The 14,731-nt window shown below is 46.0% G+C and overlaps 2 protein-coding genes and 2 non-coding genes across 9 annotated transcripts in view; 2 read left to right on the forward strand and 2 right to left on the reverse strand.

Moving 5' to 3' along the window:
- LOC106745485 (cytospin-A-like) overlaps positions 1–8,047 on the reverse strand; it is a 47,369-nt gene extending 39,322 nt beyond the window's left edge. The window contains exon 1 of the mRNA XM_014621123.1: positions 6,148–8,047. Within this exon, the coding sequence (XP_014476609.1) occupies positions 6,148–6,300 (153 nt within the window). The 5' untranslated portion in view covers positions 6,301–8,047. The remainder of the gene's footprint in view (positions 1–6,147) is intronic.
- LOC106745486 (slit homolog 3 protein) lies at positions 13–11,564 on the forward strand. 6 transcript variants are annotated; one of them, XM_014621128.1, is made up of 6 exons: positions 13–909; positions 1,733–2,611; positions 3,634–4,061; positions 4,816–5,140; positions 8,054–8,659; positions 9,273–11,564. In XM_014621128.1, the coding sequence occupies exons 3-6, from the start codon at positions 3,667–3,669 to the stop codon at positions 10,830–10,832; spliced, it is 2,886 nt and encodes a 961-aa protein (XP_014476614.1). In that variant the 5' UTR covers positions 13–909; positions 1,733–2,611; positions 3,634–3,666; the 3' UTR covers positions 10,833–11,564. The 6 variants fall into 6 exon arrangements, with proteins under 6 accessions (XP_014476614.1, XP_014476615.1, XP_014476617.1 ...); XM_014621129.1 differs by having other exon boundaries at positions 2,433–2,611; XM_014621131.1 differs by lacking the exon at positions 1,733–2,611 and having other exon boundaries at positions 13–995.
- Positions 11,565–11,751: 187 nt separating this feature from the next.
- On the forward strand, positions 11,752–11,824 carry Trnak-cuu. The gene has a single exon. It is a non-coding gene; the product is annotated as a tRNA-Lys (tRNA).
- An 818-nt stretch (positions 11,825–12,642) lies between these two features.
- Positions 12,643–12,714, reverse strand: Trnam-cau. The gene has a single exon. It is a non-coding gene; the product is annotated as a tRNA-Met (tRNA).
- Between the last annotated feature and the right edge of the window lie 2,017 nt (positions 12,715–14,731).

A 14,731-nucleotide genomic window follows, 5' to 3' on the forward strand; every position in this document is an offset into this window, starting at 1 on the left:
ACACGACGAAATAATCGATCTGCTTGCTCGGAAAGCAGTCGGAAAATAATTCGCCCGTGGTAGGCAGGTTTCATCAACGTCGGCTACCGTTAACCACGATGGACTTCCCACCCGATCTTTCTATCGCTTTGCCGATCGACCGTCGCTAACGACACCCTTTGAATTCATAAATTCTTCCCGTTTTATCGAAGAGTTCCCACCAACTCTATCGAAGCTTGGAAAGATAAACTTGACCTGGTCAAGTTCGCAGAAAACGCGTTCATCTGCATCTATACTTCGGCCGAAGTCGAGGATTTGCACAGAAATTAGACAGCGATGTGACGTACGCGGAAGAGGACGCGGTGAAGGAGAGAGCGGGGAAGGAGGAGGAAGAGAGAGACGTCGAGGGGGACACAAGCGGAGCGTTTCGAGGAGCGGCGTGCGTACTTGGTCGTGATAATGCGTGTGCGTGCGAGCGTACGTCGTCGTAAACGACGCGGTGCAAGAAGGATCGCGAGGGATAGACAGAGATGGAAAAGCAAAGAGCACCGTCGTCGCGTCGTCGTCGGCAATGAGTGCGCCGCGCGGGGAGACCTTGACGGCCCGAGGAGGTCTCGCTACCATTTTCGCCGGACGTGGTAGTGGGTCGCAGGTGTGGACCAACCGACCGACTACCATACACCGGTGCCATAGGCCACGCAGGGTGGGGCACCACGAAAGCGGCGCGAAGGGACGCGAGCGAGGTTCTTCCGCGAGGGAGAAGAAAAAGTGCGAAGGTGTGGAGCGACGGAGTTCGATCGTGAAGCCCGACCCGTAAAAATCGCACGAACGCGCTCTCGACGTCTCTCGTGAGTGAAGTCTCCCTCGAGAGACGAGCGTAAAGTCATTCGAAGCGGCAGTGAAAATACCGCCACTCGGAGTCGCAAGAGAGTGAGTTTTTTACCTCTAACCTCAGAATGAGTTCTTAATTAAATCAAGCCAACTGATTAAGGTGAATCTGTTCCTGCGACGGTGAGGTACGACAGAGATTCACTCTTTCAATTTCGAATAGAAACGTTCACGTGATTTAGAGAGGAAAAATAATATTAACTTCATTGCGTATTTGCTACATACGTATGTATACAGAGAAAAAAAAACATGTCCTGGGTTTCATGAAATTTCTTTAATTGAAGCGAATTTGTCTTTTGGAATAGAGCAAACAAACGATTACTTTATCTAAAAAATCTAAATAATACTGTTTTTCCTATCAAAAATAACATGGTTCACTCTAGTGAAACAACATTTCATTCGAATAAAATGATACTTAATATTAAATTATGTTGTTTATATTAAACAAACCCAAGTGAAACGCGTGTATTAAATTCCAAGAAAATTTTTCCTCTGCGTGCAAGTATCGTGAGTGTAATTGGCGAGGCAAAAGTACGAGCTTATGCTCTAAATCAGAAAGAAATCAAGGAAAGTGACGAGATTACAAATGTATTTCGTACGAATAAAAAGTTCCTCGATCTGGATAAGAGATTCGATTATCATTCCGCCTTTCGAGTGAAATTTCCCTCGGTGAACTTCAGAATGCAGAAAATCGTGCGCACATTATCACATACTCCCGCGCTTCTCCAACGTTCGCCGCGAGGCTCGCGAACAAAAATCGCGATATTACGCATCACGCGCGCACGCACACACGCACGGTTGTATCGCGGGTCTAGTTTTCTGCCAAACTAGAGCGCGCCGTGCTAAAGATAGGTACTCGTTGCAGGCAGAAATCGGTGTGCATCCACACTACCGGCGCAGGGAACAAGGGCGACCTTGGCCTTACGAGCTTATATAACGAGGAAACGGCCGATTCGCGAGCTCAGTCGTTTCGACCTATCGACGCGACGACGTGTGCAACCGATATACACGCGATCCATCTTAACGGTACGCGTTTTTCCGCAACGATTTTCACGCCGTCTGCCCCCGATCGCGCGTTCCCGCCGCGAGTAACGAGTCGAGTTCCGGAAGAACCGCTGGAAGAAAATCGGACACGACCGCGACTTCGCGTGTTTCCACGTGAGCGTGAAATGTGTCGTTAGTGCGTTTCTTGCTGAGCGTCACCTGTGCGCGCCTCGCCGAACGCGAGGCATCGGACCGAGCATTTTCTCCGCTCGAGCGTTTTTCGCGCTCTTCGCTCGAGTCACCGTCGGATCGCGCTCGCCGAGCCGTCTCAGGCGCGTTTCCCTATCGCGGGAATAATTATCGTCGGCGTTGTCGGATGTCGCGCGCCACCACGTCGGAAACTCGGAGCGATTAACGAGGAGGTTGCTGAAAATGCATTCGACGACGAGCGAGGTCGAAGTCGCGCGATCGGAAAAATATAGGAGCCATTAAAGGAGCGGCCGCGCGCGCGGCCACTTCGGCGGGTCGCGCCGTCGCGGTGGGGGATCCCGTCGCGGAAAATCAACGTCTCTTCTTGGCAGAAACGGAGGCAGCTCTCGTGGGTGGCAGCGGGCACGAGTCTCTCTCTCTCTCTCTCTCGCGCGCGCGTGCCCCCGACTCTCGGCGCTCTTCCGCTTTTTTGACAGTTGCGAGCGTCAGTGCCGCGCGACGCATCGCAGCGCCCGCCGACGTTATTTACGACGACGTTCATTCGCCCACGGTGAGTGTTTTGACTTCGAAACGAAGCTTTGAGAGCGGCGGCATCGCGTCAACACATTGGCTCACACCGCGATCTGATATCCGCGTCGATTACGCAAAAGCCTGACCGATGATTCAATTATCGAAGAACATAAATGTAAATCGAGATACATCGATCTTTCGCTTCTCGTCGGCTATCACGCGAGCAATTTCGTTTCGATGCAATTAATTGCACGTCCTTACGTATTTCCTCCACGTACTTCACGTGTATAACTTAATGAGACGTGATGGCATCGCGACGTTACGACATCCAACGTGCTAACGAACTGCTAAACGTAACGAAAAGTAGCGCGCGAGAGGCGCACGAGTACTTTTCCGAGTTGCTTCTTTCTCAAAAGGTCCGCTCTTTTTCGCCGAACTGGCTGCACCAGCTCGTACCAATTCTCTTCTCCTCTTTCTGCCACCAAGTCTTGACCGTATGTCGTCCCTTTGAAGTTCCGTAAGGGTATATTAGCTTAGCGGAAAAAAAACATCTAAAAGAATCTCCATTAAAACTTGACGCGTTCGCGTCACACATGTGCGACAGCAACAATTTGTTTTTCCATGTTCACATCACCCGAGTCTGTTTCACACGATTACGTAAAAAGAAATAAAAAGATACGAGGTGGTCTGCGGCAAGAGTCCTTCGCGCGAACCTTGGCGGCAAACACGTTAACACTAGAACTACCAAAGCAGTCAAAAATGACCAGCTTATAATTGTTTCTTACAAAAGTTACTCCAATTTCTAATGGTGCATTCTATGATTTCCCATAATTTTTTACGCAATGTGCAAGCGAATAAATATTTTTTTCCTCTGCATTACGTACTTTCTCGAAAATCTGATTTAAACTGCTCCGATAGAAAGATACACGTTAATTGTCGGTAGTTTTAGTACTAAACTTCCTTTTTTCCTTTCATTTATGCGTTAACCCGGACGTTATCGCGTCATTTTATGTATGGTCTCGCGATATCGATATCCCATTAAATCCAACTGTCGTTCCGCAGGCGAGTCACCATTGCTCACGATCACGAGGAAGGATGGTCAGTTCGATATTACTGCTTTGGGCGTTGGTCGGCCTAATTGGCCGAGTGCACGGCAAATGCAGCTTAGCACCGATCGCCGACAACGAGCGGTCGATCGCCTACGCGTGCATCCACGGCGACCTGAGCGACCTCGACGAGCTCTCCAGCGAGACCGAGTGGATAGAATTCTCGGTGTCGCGCTTCCACGAGATCCCGAACGATGCGTTCCAGCGATTCCGAAATCTGCGCCGTTTGTCCTTCTACAACTGCCACGTGAACGTCATCGGGCCGGACGCGTTTCGGAGCCTGCATCGGCTCGACTGGCTGATATTCCATGGTACGCGGATCCACGCGGCCAGGGCCGCGTGGTTCCGACATCTACCGAATCTCAGGAAATTGATTCTGGACAGGTATACCGTCTCTCACGGTTTAATCCTCTTGGCAGAGCTACGCGTCGCTCTCTAAATGTCTCCGAGTGACATTCCGCTCGGAAAGTAGACTGCCTGTCGAGTCGTTTGACTTTTCACCCGTGTAGAGCGAATCCTTCACTCTGAAGATCGAGTGAATATTTCCATTGAAAGTCGAAGAGTTAATCGAAAGTGTACACTGGGTTTCAAAACGGTTTGAAAAGTTTTCTTCTCAAGGAATACGGCAAACTTAGTGTCTGGGAATTAATTAAAAACAAATTATCTCACTGGACTATCGTTTCGAAGTGTATCGGAAAGACTATTCAAATCATTTTGAAACCAAGTGTACTCCGCTGTCGCAGAAACAAATTCACTCTAATTGATTGAAACGTTCGGTCTTATGGATTAAAAATCTATTTTAAACTTGAATTAAAAATTCATTTTTGCGTGCACAGGGAAAAAATTTCGGCTCGCATAACTGAATAGGAATCCGATGAAAACTCGGTGAAAAGAGATGAAAAGTCGGTGACGAGAAGTAAAAATTCCGAGAACATTCGTGTGAGCATTCAGCTGCGTTAAAACCTGGCTGAGACAACCGAGCACAGAAATCTACGGGAATTTTTCTATTCGTACAATTGAGTTTTCGTCTGATCCTCGGGCGACAGAAAATTCACTCGCACTAACTGAAGTTGTTTTTCCATGTACGGTACGAAAATGCGCGGATCAACGTGACGCATAAAACGCACATTTGTTCCAGATGCGGCCTGGTGCACGTCGAGCCCGACGTTTTTCGCATGCTGCCACGAGTCGAGACTCTAGGCTTGCGCGATAATGACCTCGATTGTCTGCCGGTGGAGGAGCTGTCGCATATGAGGATGCTCAGGGCCGTGCGTATCGACGGTAACCCGTGGTGGTGCGAGTGCCGTATGCGGCTGGACCGTTTCTTCCGCGAGAGATCGATCATTCAAGAGGAACGATGCAAGCTCCAGCCGGGTGTACACCGGAGTCTGCAGTGTATGACGCAGATCGACATCCCGATCTTGTTTCCAATAATAACTGTCGAGCAGATCGAGGGTTACGAGGTGAGTTGAGATATTGAATTTAATCAATCGAATATTTCCCCTTCGCGTCCGCGATATCTCAGAAAACAGCTTGTTGATATATCGAGCGTTCGAGTGTCGCGATAGCGAGGCAATAAGCCGCGCGAGTCGGTGCCGTCTTATTTTGCCGATATCACGTTTCAGCCGAACTGTGGTCGCGGAATGACAGAGAAACGGAGATGATTGTGATAGCGTGCTGCGATGTATCGCGGCCTTTATTACCGCGATTGTGCGTTATCGTCTATCTAGAGAGCCTCTTTTATCATCCGTGACGAGGGGAGAAAATCAGAATTTAACGCACAGATTCGCGAATAATTGCCAATTAAAGACGTACAATTGCGCATCTAATTATGCTACAATGTCGTTATACGCTATACTTTAACTCTTAATCACGTTGACACAAATACCAAATACCAAAACGCAAAGAAACACGACTACCAACAACAATTAGAGATAGGGTTGGGTAAATTGAAAGTTAATAATAATAATTATGCGAAATTAATACATATAAATCTGATCTGACTATTCTTCTTCTAAACTATATGTAGTTTTGCATAATTAAATTTTAACTTTAATAAGTTAATTTAACTTTTACTTAAACTTTTAATTAGTTTTTGTTTAGATTGCTTTTAATTTAACTAAATTAATTATACAGACCGTTAACTTTTAACTTCACTTGAAAAATTAAATTAATTAAAAATAAGTTAATTTACTTAACCCTGGTTAGAGATGACGCAATACCGTATTTATATCATTGTGACTGAAATTCGACAATATTTCAACAACCACACGTCGTACATACGTAATGTAAAAACGACACTCGTATGGCATCAATTTCTGTTTTTTTTTCTTCAATCGATCATTTTTTATCGGTCCAACGTCCAAGAAATATCCCAGAAATGTGATATCGCGATTCCGTAGAAAGACTTGCCCATTCTCGTGCAATGCGTAGTACACAAGACATTGAATTGACAATTCAATCGACTCACCTTATCGTATGATAACGTCGCGTTGTCGCCATCTCCACGGTGGACTCTCGAACATCCTCGTCGAGCATCATCGTCCTCCCTCAGCGGCTTCTCTCGCGTTTTAACGGTGATACGCAAGTTCTTCTTGCGATCGTCGGGAATCACACGCGACATGTAAACCGACGACCGATTGACACACGTTTATCGTCACTCGCGGACACACTTCGACGAGAAAAAATAAGTCGCACACTCCACGCGAGGGTCGTTCGCGATTGTCACGGTGACTGGTCTTTTATTTCTGTCATCTGACGGTTATTGAGCGACACGCGACTTCGTCGTACGAGAATGATCCCGCAGAGACACGCACTAACTTGCGCGATCACAGGAAACGCGCCGGGTAGGTCAGGATTACACGAGAGAGCGCGATGCGTCGGCTCGTTTTAATCGTCGACGTAACGACATTGCGATCGCGCGGACCACGGGAACGTTGATCACTATCCGAACGCGAACTTGCGTGCAGCGCGCGAGTCACGTGACCCGTCGAACCATTATCCCGATTGGCCTGCCGTCGCGCACTGACGAAATCGCGCGCGCGATATGCAATCGAGCCGATATGCGAGCCGGCGCGGACGGCCGAGCAAGCAAACGAACGAACGGGCGACGCAGATGTCGCAACGTGGACCGTTAACTGTCACGCGTCTGTTTGGAAACATCGCGCGCCCTAAGGTTACCCCGCACGATCTCCGCCGGCGTCTCCCGTGATTACATCCGCCCGGCTGCACCGCCGAGCATAGAGCCAATCGACGGAGACGTAAACAAAAACGTAGGGCCCGTGTCAGATTGGCCGCGTTCAGCAGAACGTTTATTTTACACAACTATCGGAAGTTTTGCTGTGCTGAGATAGGATTGTTCCTCTGGATCTAAAAGGACAATCCAATCTCAGTATAGGAGATTGAGAATTGCGGATTGGAGACTAGGGGCAATATTAATAATCAGATCTTGTATTTAACCTATGACAGGTGTCACGCATTCACGCGCACAAAAATGCATCTTCCGAAAAGTACTGAAGAACACTCATCTTATTCCTTTATCTTCTCATTTGTGTATTTGTTAATTAGGGGCTACCCTCGTCCGTTTTAAAAGAAATCTTATGATTGCTGTTTCCATGTAAAAAAAGAAATATTACTATTTAGAACAATTTTTTTTTTTATTGAAAATGTCAATTTAAAAATGGAGCACATCCATGCGACCACTCGTATCGCATTTAGGTACACAACTACTTCAAGGTTTAGACCACTCGTATCGCATTTAGGTACACAACTACTTCAAGATGACCTTGGTTCATCTTCAGATACTGTACGCATCGTTTTATCGGCCATAAGACATCTGAGGATGAACATAAGACGATTTTAAATATAGAATCCGACTATGAATATCGCTTTAGATGTAGTATTTACTGTTCAGCCTTATATTTAAAGTCGTCTCAGGCTTATTTCAAGGCGCCGTGCAGCCAATGAAAGGACTCTAACAGTCCACTTCAAGATGAGTTTCAGGCGATCATAAATCATTTCCTTCAGTGCGAAGTCGTGAAAAGTGACAATTGTCTAGCTTGAAATTTGAAAATGTTCACTACTTACAAGTTTATAGTAAAAAATATATGATCGCTCCTTAAATATAAGATCGGTCTACGAATGTCGACTTAGAATTCAACGAGTTAACTAATTTGAGTCTTACAGCTCGCTTTGCCCTGGTCAAATTTCAATGTCGAATCTCAATCTCGGGTACGGTACGTAGACGATACGAAATTGTAACGCGAACGGGACAGGGAGGAGGGAAAACAGCGAGACGAACCGTCGATGTGTTCCGAACGAGGACGAACTTCCGACGCTATCGCTGTGTGGCATCTCTCTTTCTGCGCGTGTTTCAGGAGCGGCGTCACAGCAACCGCTTCCAAATGAGCGCGCTGACATCGCTGGACCGTTTGCCGGACAGGAGCACGTGGATCGAGATCACGGGGCTGCGGATCAATCATTTGCCCGAATATGCCTTCTTCCGCTTCGGCAACAGCCTGCGCATCCTCGAGCTGCGCAATTGCTCGATCGACGTTATCGAGCCCGGCGCGTTCGCCGGTCTGCATCAGCTGCAGCGCCTCGTGCTCATTGGCAACCGGCTGCCCGCGGTAGCCGCCCATTGGTTCGACGATCTCGTGGCGCTGCAACAGTTGGTGCTCGCGCGCAACGCCATCCAGCGCATCGAGCCAGGCGCGCTGCGCCCGTTAGCCAACAGCCTGCGCCATCTGGACATGCGATACAACCGACTGCAGTGCCTGTCGCCGGACGAGCTGACGGATTTGCGACAACTCGAGCGACTCGACGCTGTCGGTAACCCGTGGAACTGCGAGTGCCGCAGGAACCTGCACAGAGCTTTGATGGAGCGGAAAGTGGGCTTCGAAATTAGCGGTGGTCGCTGCTACGAGAACGGAAAGGAGGTCGGCGAGCCGACCGTTGGCGACGACCGAGGGCAGCATTGGCACGTAAGTGGGCGATTCTATTGTATACGATTATCAGTATCTTTATGCGCTAAACTGATAACTTCATCCGAGGAGACAATTGGTTTTGGCTCTTTTGCATTTAATCAGGCGAGTCTTTAAAGTATATAGTTTTGGTAGTATTAATGCCCTCGGATCGTAAAAATTCTATCGCAAGTTATCGTTCATTGTACATCGTGCTCTGTATTGTAAGTTTCTCAGGTGTACATCATGTATTTATTATAATAATTTATGAGAACTCTCGTACATTTTACAAGTGTACTAAAACTTTCTGTAATAACATAAATTTTGTATTAATTAACCGGATGGGTAAAAAACCTCCCAGGTTCCTTATATATTCTTAGTAAAAAAATGTGATCTTATGTATTGAATTCGGATATAAAAAATAGAACTCGAAAATGAGAGAAATGAAGTTTTTCATTTTCGAAAATCTTTGTAGCCTTTGTGATATCTTTATGTTTATATTTTGCGAAAGTGATCGCCTGAAATTGTTGGTAAAACACCTTCACATGAATTCACTAACTATTAAGCAAATAATAAAAACTATCAAGTCCGTCATCAGCTTTCTAATTTCTAAAAATGTTTTATTAATTCTTAGACCGTCACGACAACGACGACGAATATCGGCCAAGTGCGTTGGACTTCCTTCGAGGAAACGCTGCTCGAAAAGAACGTCACCGTGTTGAGACCGACCACTGTCGCTCCGACCATCCCAGTTTACACGGAGAGACCACATCCGCGTTACAGGGGTGTCTGCGTGCCCGACAAGACCGAGCGGTCGCGACAGGTGTATACCTGCAGCGGCATCACCTCGTTCAAGGAACTAGAGGTTGTACCACGTTCCGTCCATACCTTGCGCATCATCCTCTCGAACTTGAAGACGATCCCGACACGAGCGTTCGCTCGCTTCGATGGCTACATGTCCAGGCTAGAGCTACGCGACTGCGCCATCGAGAAGGTCGAGTATCGCGCTTTCGCCGACCTCTACAACCTGGAGTACCTGTCGCTGCACAGCAACCAATTGGAGTCCGTCACGTCTCACGCGCTGGAGGGTCTGACGAACCTACGGCAGTTGGACTTGTCGCGTAATCACATCTCCCATATCACGAACGACGCGATCGACCTGTTGTCGCAGCTACGCAGCTTGGACGTCTCTGAGAACTACATGAACTGCATCGGCGTTGAGCACATGGCGCGCAAGATGCCGCGTCTGATCGCCCTACGGGTTTCAGGCAACCCCTGGAGTTGCCTGTGCGGCACCAAGTTGGCCAGCTTCCTGGACACTCGTGGAATTCGCTACGACCGCGAGTCTTTGCTTGGCATGAACGACGACTGTTACGCCACCAACACGCCCACCGTGACACCCACGACGATAGCGACCACCTCGAAGAGCACCACCACCGAACCACCCTCGGTGCCCGTATACGAAGAGCCCGTCACAGGCTCCTGCACCGTTCAACAAGAGCCTGCGGGACTTCGATATCGTTGCATTGGCGGCAATCTGTCGCTGCTGAAGAGCATACCTCGCGACGTCGTCGCCATCGAGTTTCACGAGGGTCACTTGCCGCGCCTTCCGAACGGGTCTCTCTACAATTTCCCGAGTCTGCAAGAACTCGTCATTAGAAACTGCGGCTTGAGCACGATCGAGGCTGGCGCTTTCCGCGGTTTAGACTCTTTGGAGCGGCTCGCCATTCAAAACAACCCGCTGACGTCGATTGAGCAAGGCTGGTTCAACATAGAGCGTCTCGAGCGACTGGATCTGCGTGGCAACTCGATCCGATACATCGCACCGGGTGCTTTCCGACAGCTACCCAGGCTGGTATACCTGAATCTCGAAGGCAACGATCTCCAGTGCATCTACACGAGCGACCTGAGCGACATGTCGGGTCTGCACGTCGTCGAATTCGCCGGGAATCCGCTCAAGTGGCGCTGCCGGATGGACCTGGAGCAGTTTCTCGAGATGCGCAAGATCAAGTTCGTCAAGGTGGAGAACTCGTGCGAGGGCAAGAAGATCATGAGAAGTCTCCTGTATCAGAATCGCACCGGCGAGCCGTTGGAATGTCCGCCCAGCTGCTCCATCGCCACCGAGATCGAACAGGCGAAATGTATGACGTTCTTTGTTGCGTTTGCGATGCTCGTCGCAATGCGGATGCATTAATTGTCCATCCGGTTTTAACGACGACAGTTGAATCAGTCGCACGATTACGAATGTCGGACTAACACAATCGATGGAACACGAACGTAGAGTTAAGTTGGTAAACAAAACGGAATCTCGAGAGGAAATCTACCTTTATCGGTGAGAGAAGAAGGACACGCGGGTAGATTCGGTATTGTCAATGTTGTCATTCAATGTGTTCATCTGTGAAAACGCTTAAGCTGATAAATATGTATTTATTATTTCGCGAATATACCTGTATATTCGAACTTAGTCCTTTTAGAGTCCTTTTAATACTACCTAATATCGGTAACTATTTTAATACCGGGTAACATCGGAACGTAGGATATGACGCGCTATAGTTAATGATCTTGTTAGATTGCTTAGATTGTTAGTAACACACTGTGTTTGTCCGACAAGCTTTATTTGCGGGCGCTGCCGCGGTGATTGTTAAATGCGTCATAGGAGTGTAATTCAAAGGAATAGAGAACACAGTACGTGTAAAGTTTATACTGTAAAGTGTACGTCGACGATGATAAACGGAATCGAGTGCCATATAGATGTGAGTCAGTGCGACGCTAAAGCAATTCTCGTTTGTGTTCATTTTAATATACATGTATAAATATAGGGAGAGAAAACGATTATGTACATAATAAATATATTTATTGTCGAAATTGTAATAAGCTATTTGCTATTAAAATGTAACAAATTTCAATAAAAAATCTATTTTCTGCAGCAAGTATTTATTTTCTGCAGCAAATGTCTGCTTTCCCTATGAGGTTAAATATTTTCGTCATCTGTCGTTACTCTTACGCACGATTGGATTTAATTATGATAATATCAAAGAACAGTATAAACGTATTGATTGTAGAACGACCAGAGAATCAGTTATGTACCTTTTAAAGCAAACGTTTACCAAGTAGCCCGGCTAGCTCAGTCGGTAGAGCATGAGACTCTTAATCTCAGGGTCGTGGGTTCGAGCCCCACGTTGGGCGGAGTTGTTTTTGCTCTTTTTTTCAATAAAAATTAAATATTACAATTTCAGAAAGAGAAAACATACTAATTATATAAATTTTAACTTTTTTAATGCTTCTTAATTTTGTTGTAAAAATCGCGCGAGGAAGGAGTATTTCAAAAAGGTAATAAACAGATATTTATATTTATTATGGATATTTATTATACAATTTCGAACTTTATTTGATATAATATTACAGAAAATCACTAAGATCCGTATTTAATAATCATTATTATTTGAAACTTATTGCAGGTGAGATATTCAGATATGAATTTAGAGAGAATTTAGAATTTAGTTAGACTTAACTTTTCAGCTGAATTGCGCTTATACATGCAATGTCGCATACGTTATATGATTCGAATAAAACCATTAATTCCAATTCTAAATTCAGATCTGAGTATCTGACACAGGACAAGTTACAAATAACAATTATTAAATACGGGTTTGATCCTTTGGTTGCAGCGCGTAAAACTAAAAAAACGTTCGTATTGTACGGCACAAGATTTCATCGTATGACACGGTTAATCTAGACCAGGGTAGGGTTATTACGATTTAATAAAACAAATGGTGTAAATAATATTTAACATTTATGTTGACTTTGTGGTCACTGCGCCGCTGCAACAAATCCATCATAATCCATATAAATAAATAAATACAACGAAAATATACAGCTTACGCAGCAGCAAAATGCTTTCCTTTGATGGATGTATCATCTGTCGTACAAAAGGTTAAATGACTGAAGAATATTCTTCTAACTGTTAAGAAAAGAGCAAAACATCAAAAAGAAACGTCAAATACTAGCAGAACGTGGTTTCGATCCACGGACCTCTGGGTTATGGGCCCAGCACGCTTCCACTGCGCCACTCTGCTGCGATGGAAGTCGTTCCTGAACTAATAGTATAACTGTTTACAATTTATTTTCATGTGAAAATATGTATAATTATTCATTTATAAAATATATCTCTTTCTGTTAACAACCTTTGTATATTCAAAACAATTTAATATTTACATAAGAACCATGAAATGCACATAAAATGGCGCTCAATAAAAAGAGGAACTTTATTATGAGAAACCAAGTAACACAGGAAACATTGAATCAGTTTTTTAAAACATTGATTTTATGTGGATTTTATAAACATAATAGTTTGTAAATGTTTTAAAACTATTACTTGATAATACCTTATATTTTTTAATATTAAAATTATGGCAAAGAAACATTATTTTTAACGTTTCAGTTAAATATTGCCAACAGTAACGTTGTATACAACATTAAGAACTACATATTTATTGAAAACGTTAAATGTTATAAAATATCATTGTAATAACATTGTAATATCATTGTATTAACGATTTCTTGCTTACTGGGAATGAAATTTGATCAGAAACAAAAATCAGGAGAAACTTGAATTCGTTAGTTTCGTTATCTTTATTGAAACTACGACTATTTTTACTTACTCTCTCTCTCTCTTTTTCGCATCGTGATTTTATACAGAAGAGAAATATGATTTACTCTATTAATGACATTAACAATTGCAGTTTAAAAAAGACTCGTTGTGAGCGAAGTGTTCAGGTGATGAAAATTTCTGCCAACATAGGTCACCAACTCGCTTCTCGTGACTCATGGCCCGGCGAGGCGGTCGGCGCTTCAACGCGTTCCGACAAGCACGAACTTGCACGGTCTGGTAGAAGAAACGGGGAATGCCTGTTGCGGATGCCGCGTATGTCACGTATCGCTCTTGCGAGACGGACAATCGATAAAAAGATGCCAACGCAATCGCGATGGCCGCGCGCGCAAACGAGATGCACACAGGTTGCATCTATCGGAAACATTTTGCATTTGCACACGGTACCGTGCCAAGGGGACGCGGATAGCCGCGAAAAATCGTGCCCGTGACAAACACGAGTTACTTTGCGATCGAGTTACGTGCGGAAATCCCGACTATACGACGCTTATGTTGCGTGTCCAAGATGAATCGTCGCGACAAATTGCGAAGAATTAGAAGGGGGCGACTGTTTAAATTTGACGCGCCTTGCACGGATTGGACAGAATTTGATTAGCCAATCGAGCTAAACAACTCGAAAACGTCTGTTGTAACTTACGAACGAACAAACCGAAACAGAAGCACGCGGCCGTCGCGTCTGTTTTTATTGTCACGGACGGCCTCGTGCTGGCGCGAGCACTGATAAAAGTGGCCGAAGCTGTGACGGCCGATAAACGAAATTTATCGCGGCGCCTGAGATCTGAAACAGTCCGAAGTACGCGTGAAGTACGTTTGGAAAACAAGTGTAAAACGTCACGGTTCCCTCGTAACCTTTCCCTTACGATTGAGGCAATGAAAGACAGATGGCGCTCCCGGTATCGTTCGCATTGTCTGCTGCAGGAAGCGGAATAAAGTCGGCTCCGGTGAGCGTCGATTTATCATTTTCGACTATCTCGAACTCGTCTTGGCACTGCTGCCTGCGAAATACCCGAGATCTCAGTGAGTTCTCCTGATTCTCCTCCCGTTTTCGGTTGCGTTTAGTCACGATCGACGATTCTTGTTCCGACTCATGTAATGCGGGCATAACTGTTCGCCGAACGGACAGACAGAGGCGGCCATATTCCTCCGAGAGGATGATGCAATCGATGACACATTTCGACCGTATCGTCGGCACCGGAGGACCGTTCGATTTCTCGAATGCTGCGGACACCCGTCGGACGGAAACCGTTCGCGTCGACGTCCGCGATCGTCGAGGAGGCCGAAGTCCGTTCGTCGGCCGGCGCCGCACTCCCTCGCCAGGGTAACGCGCGCATTTTCGCGGACTTTAATCCGTCCGTGGGTCGGGCGAAAGTCGCCAGCTGGTGAGAGCTATTTTGAACGGCGCGATGCAACGTTGCCGCGTTTAT

The sequence above is a fragment of the Dinoponera quadriceps genome, unplaced genomic scaffold (genome assembly GCF_001313825.1).
Source record: "Dinoponera quadriceps isolate SergipeBrazil2010 unplaced genomic scaffold, ASM131382v1 scaffold1769, whole genome shotgun sequence".
NCBI classification, from domain to species: Eukaryota; Metazoa; Arthropoda; class Insecta; order Hymenoptera; family Formicidae; genus Dinoponera; species Dinoponera quadriceps.

Coding starts and splice junctions, on each gene's coding strand:
- LOC106745486 (XM_014621131.1), top strand. CDS start 3,667: ATGGTCAGTTCGATATTACTGCTTTGGGCGTTGGTCGGCCTAATTGGC. Junction 4,062..4,815: donor AGGAAATTGATTCTGGACAG/GTATACCGTCTC, acceptor CATTTGTTCCAG/ATGCGGCCTGGTGCACGTCG. Junction 5,141..8,053: donor AGCAGATCGAGGGTTACGAG/GTGAGTTGAGAT, acceptor CGCGTGTTTCAG/GAGCGGCGTCACAGCAACCG.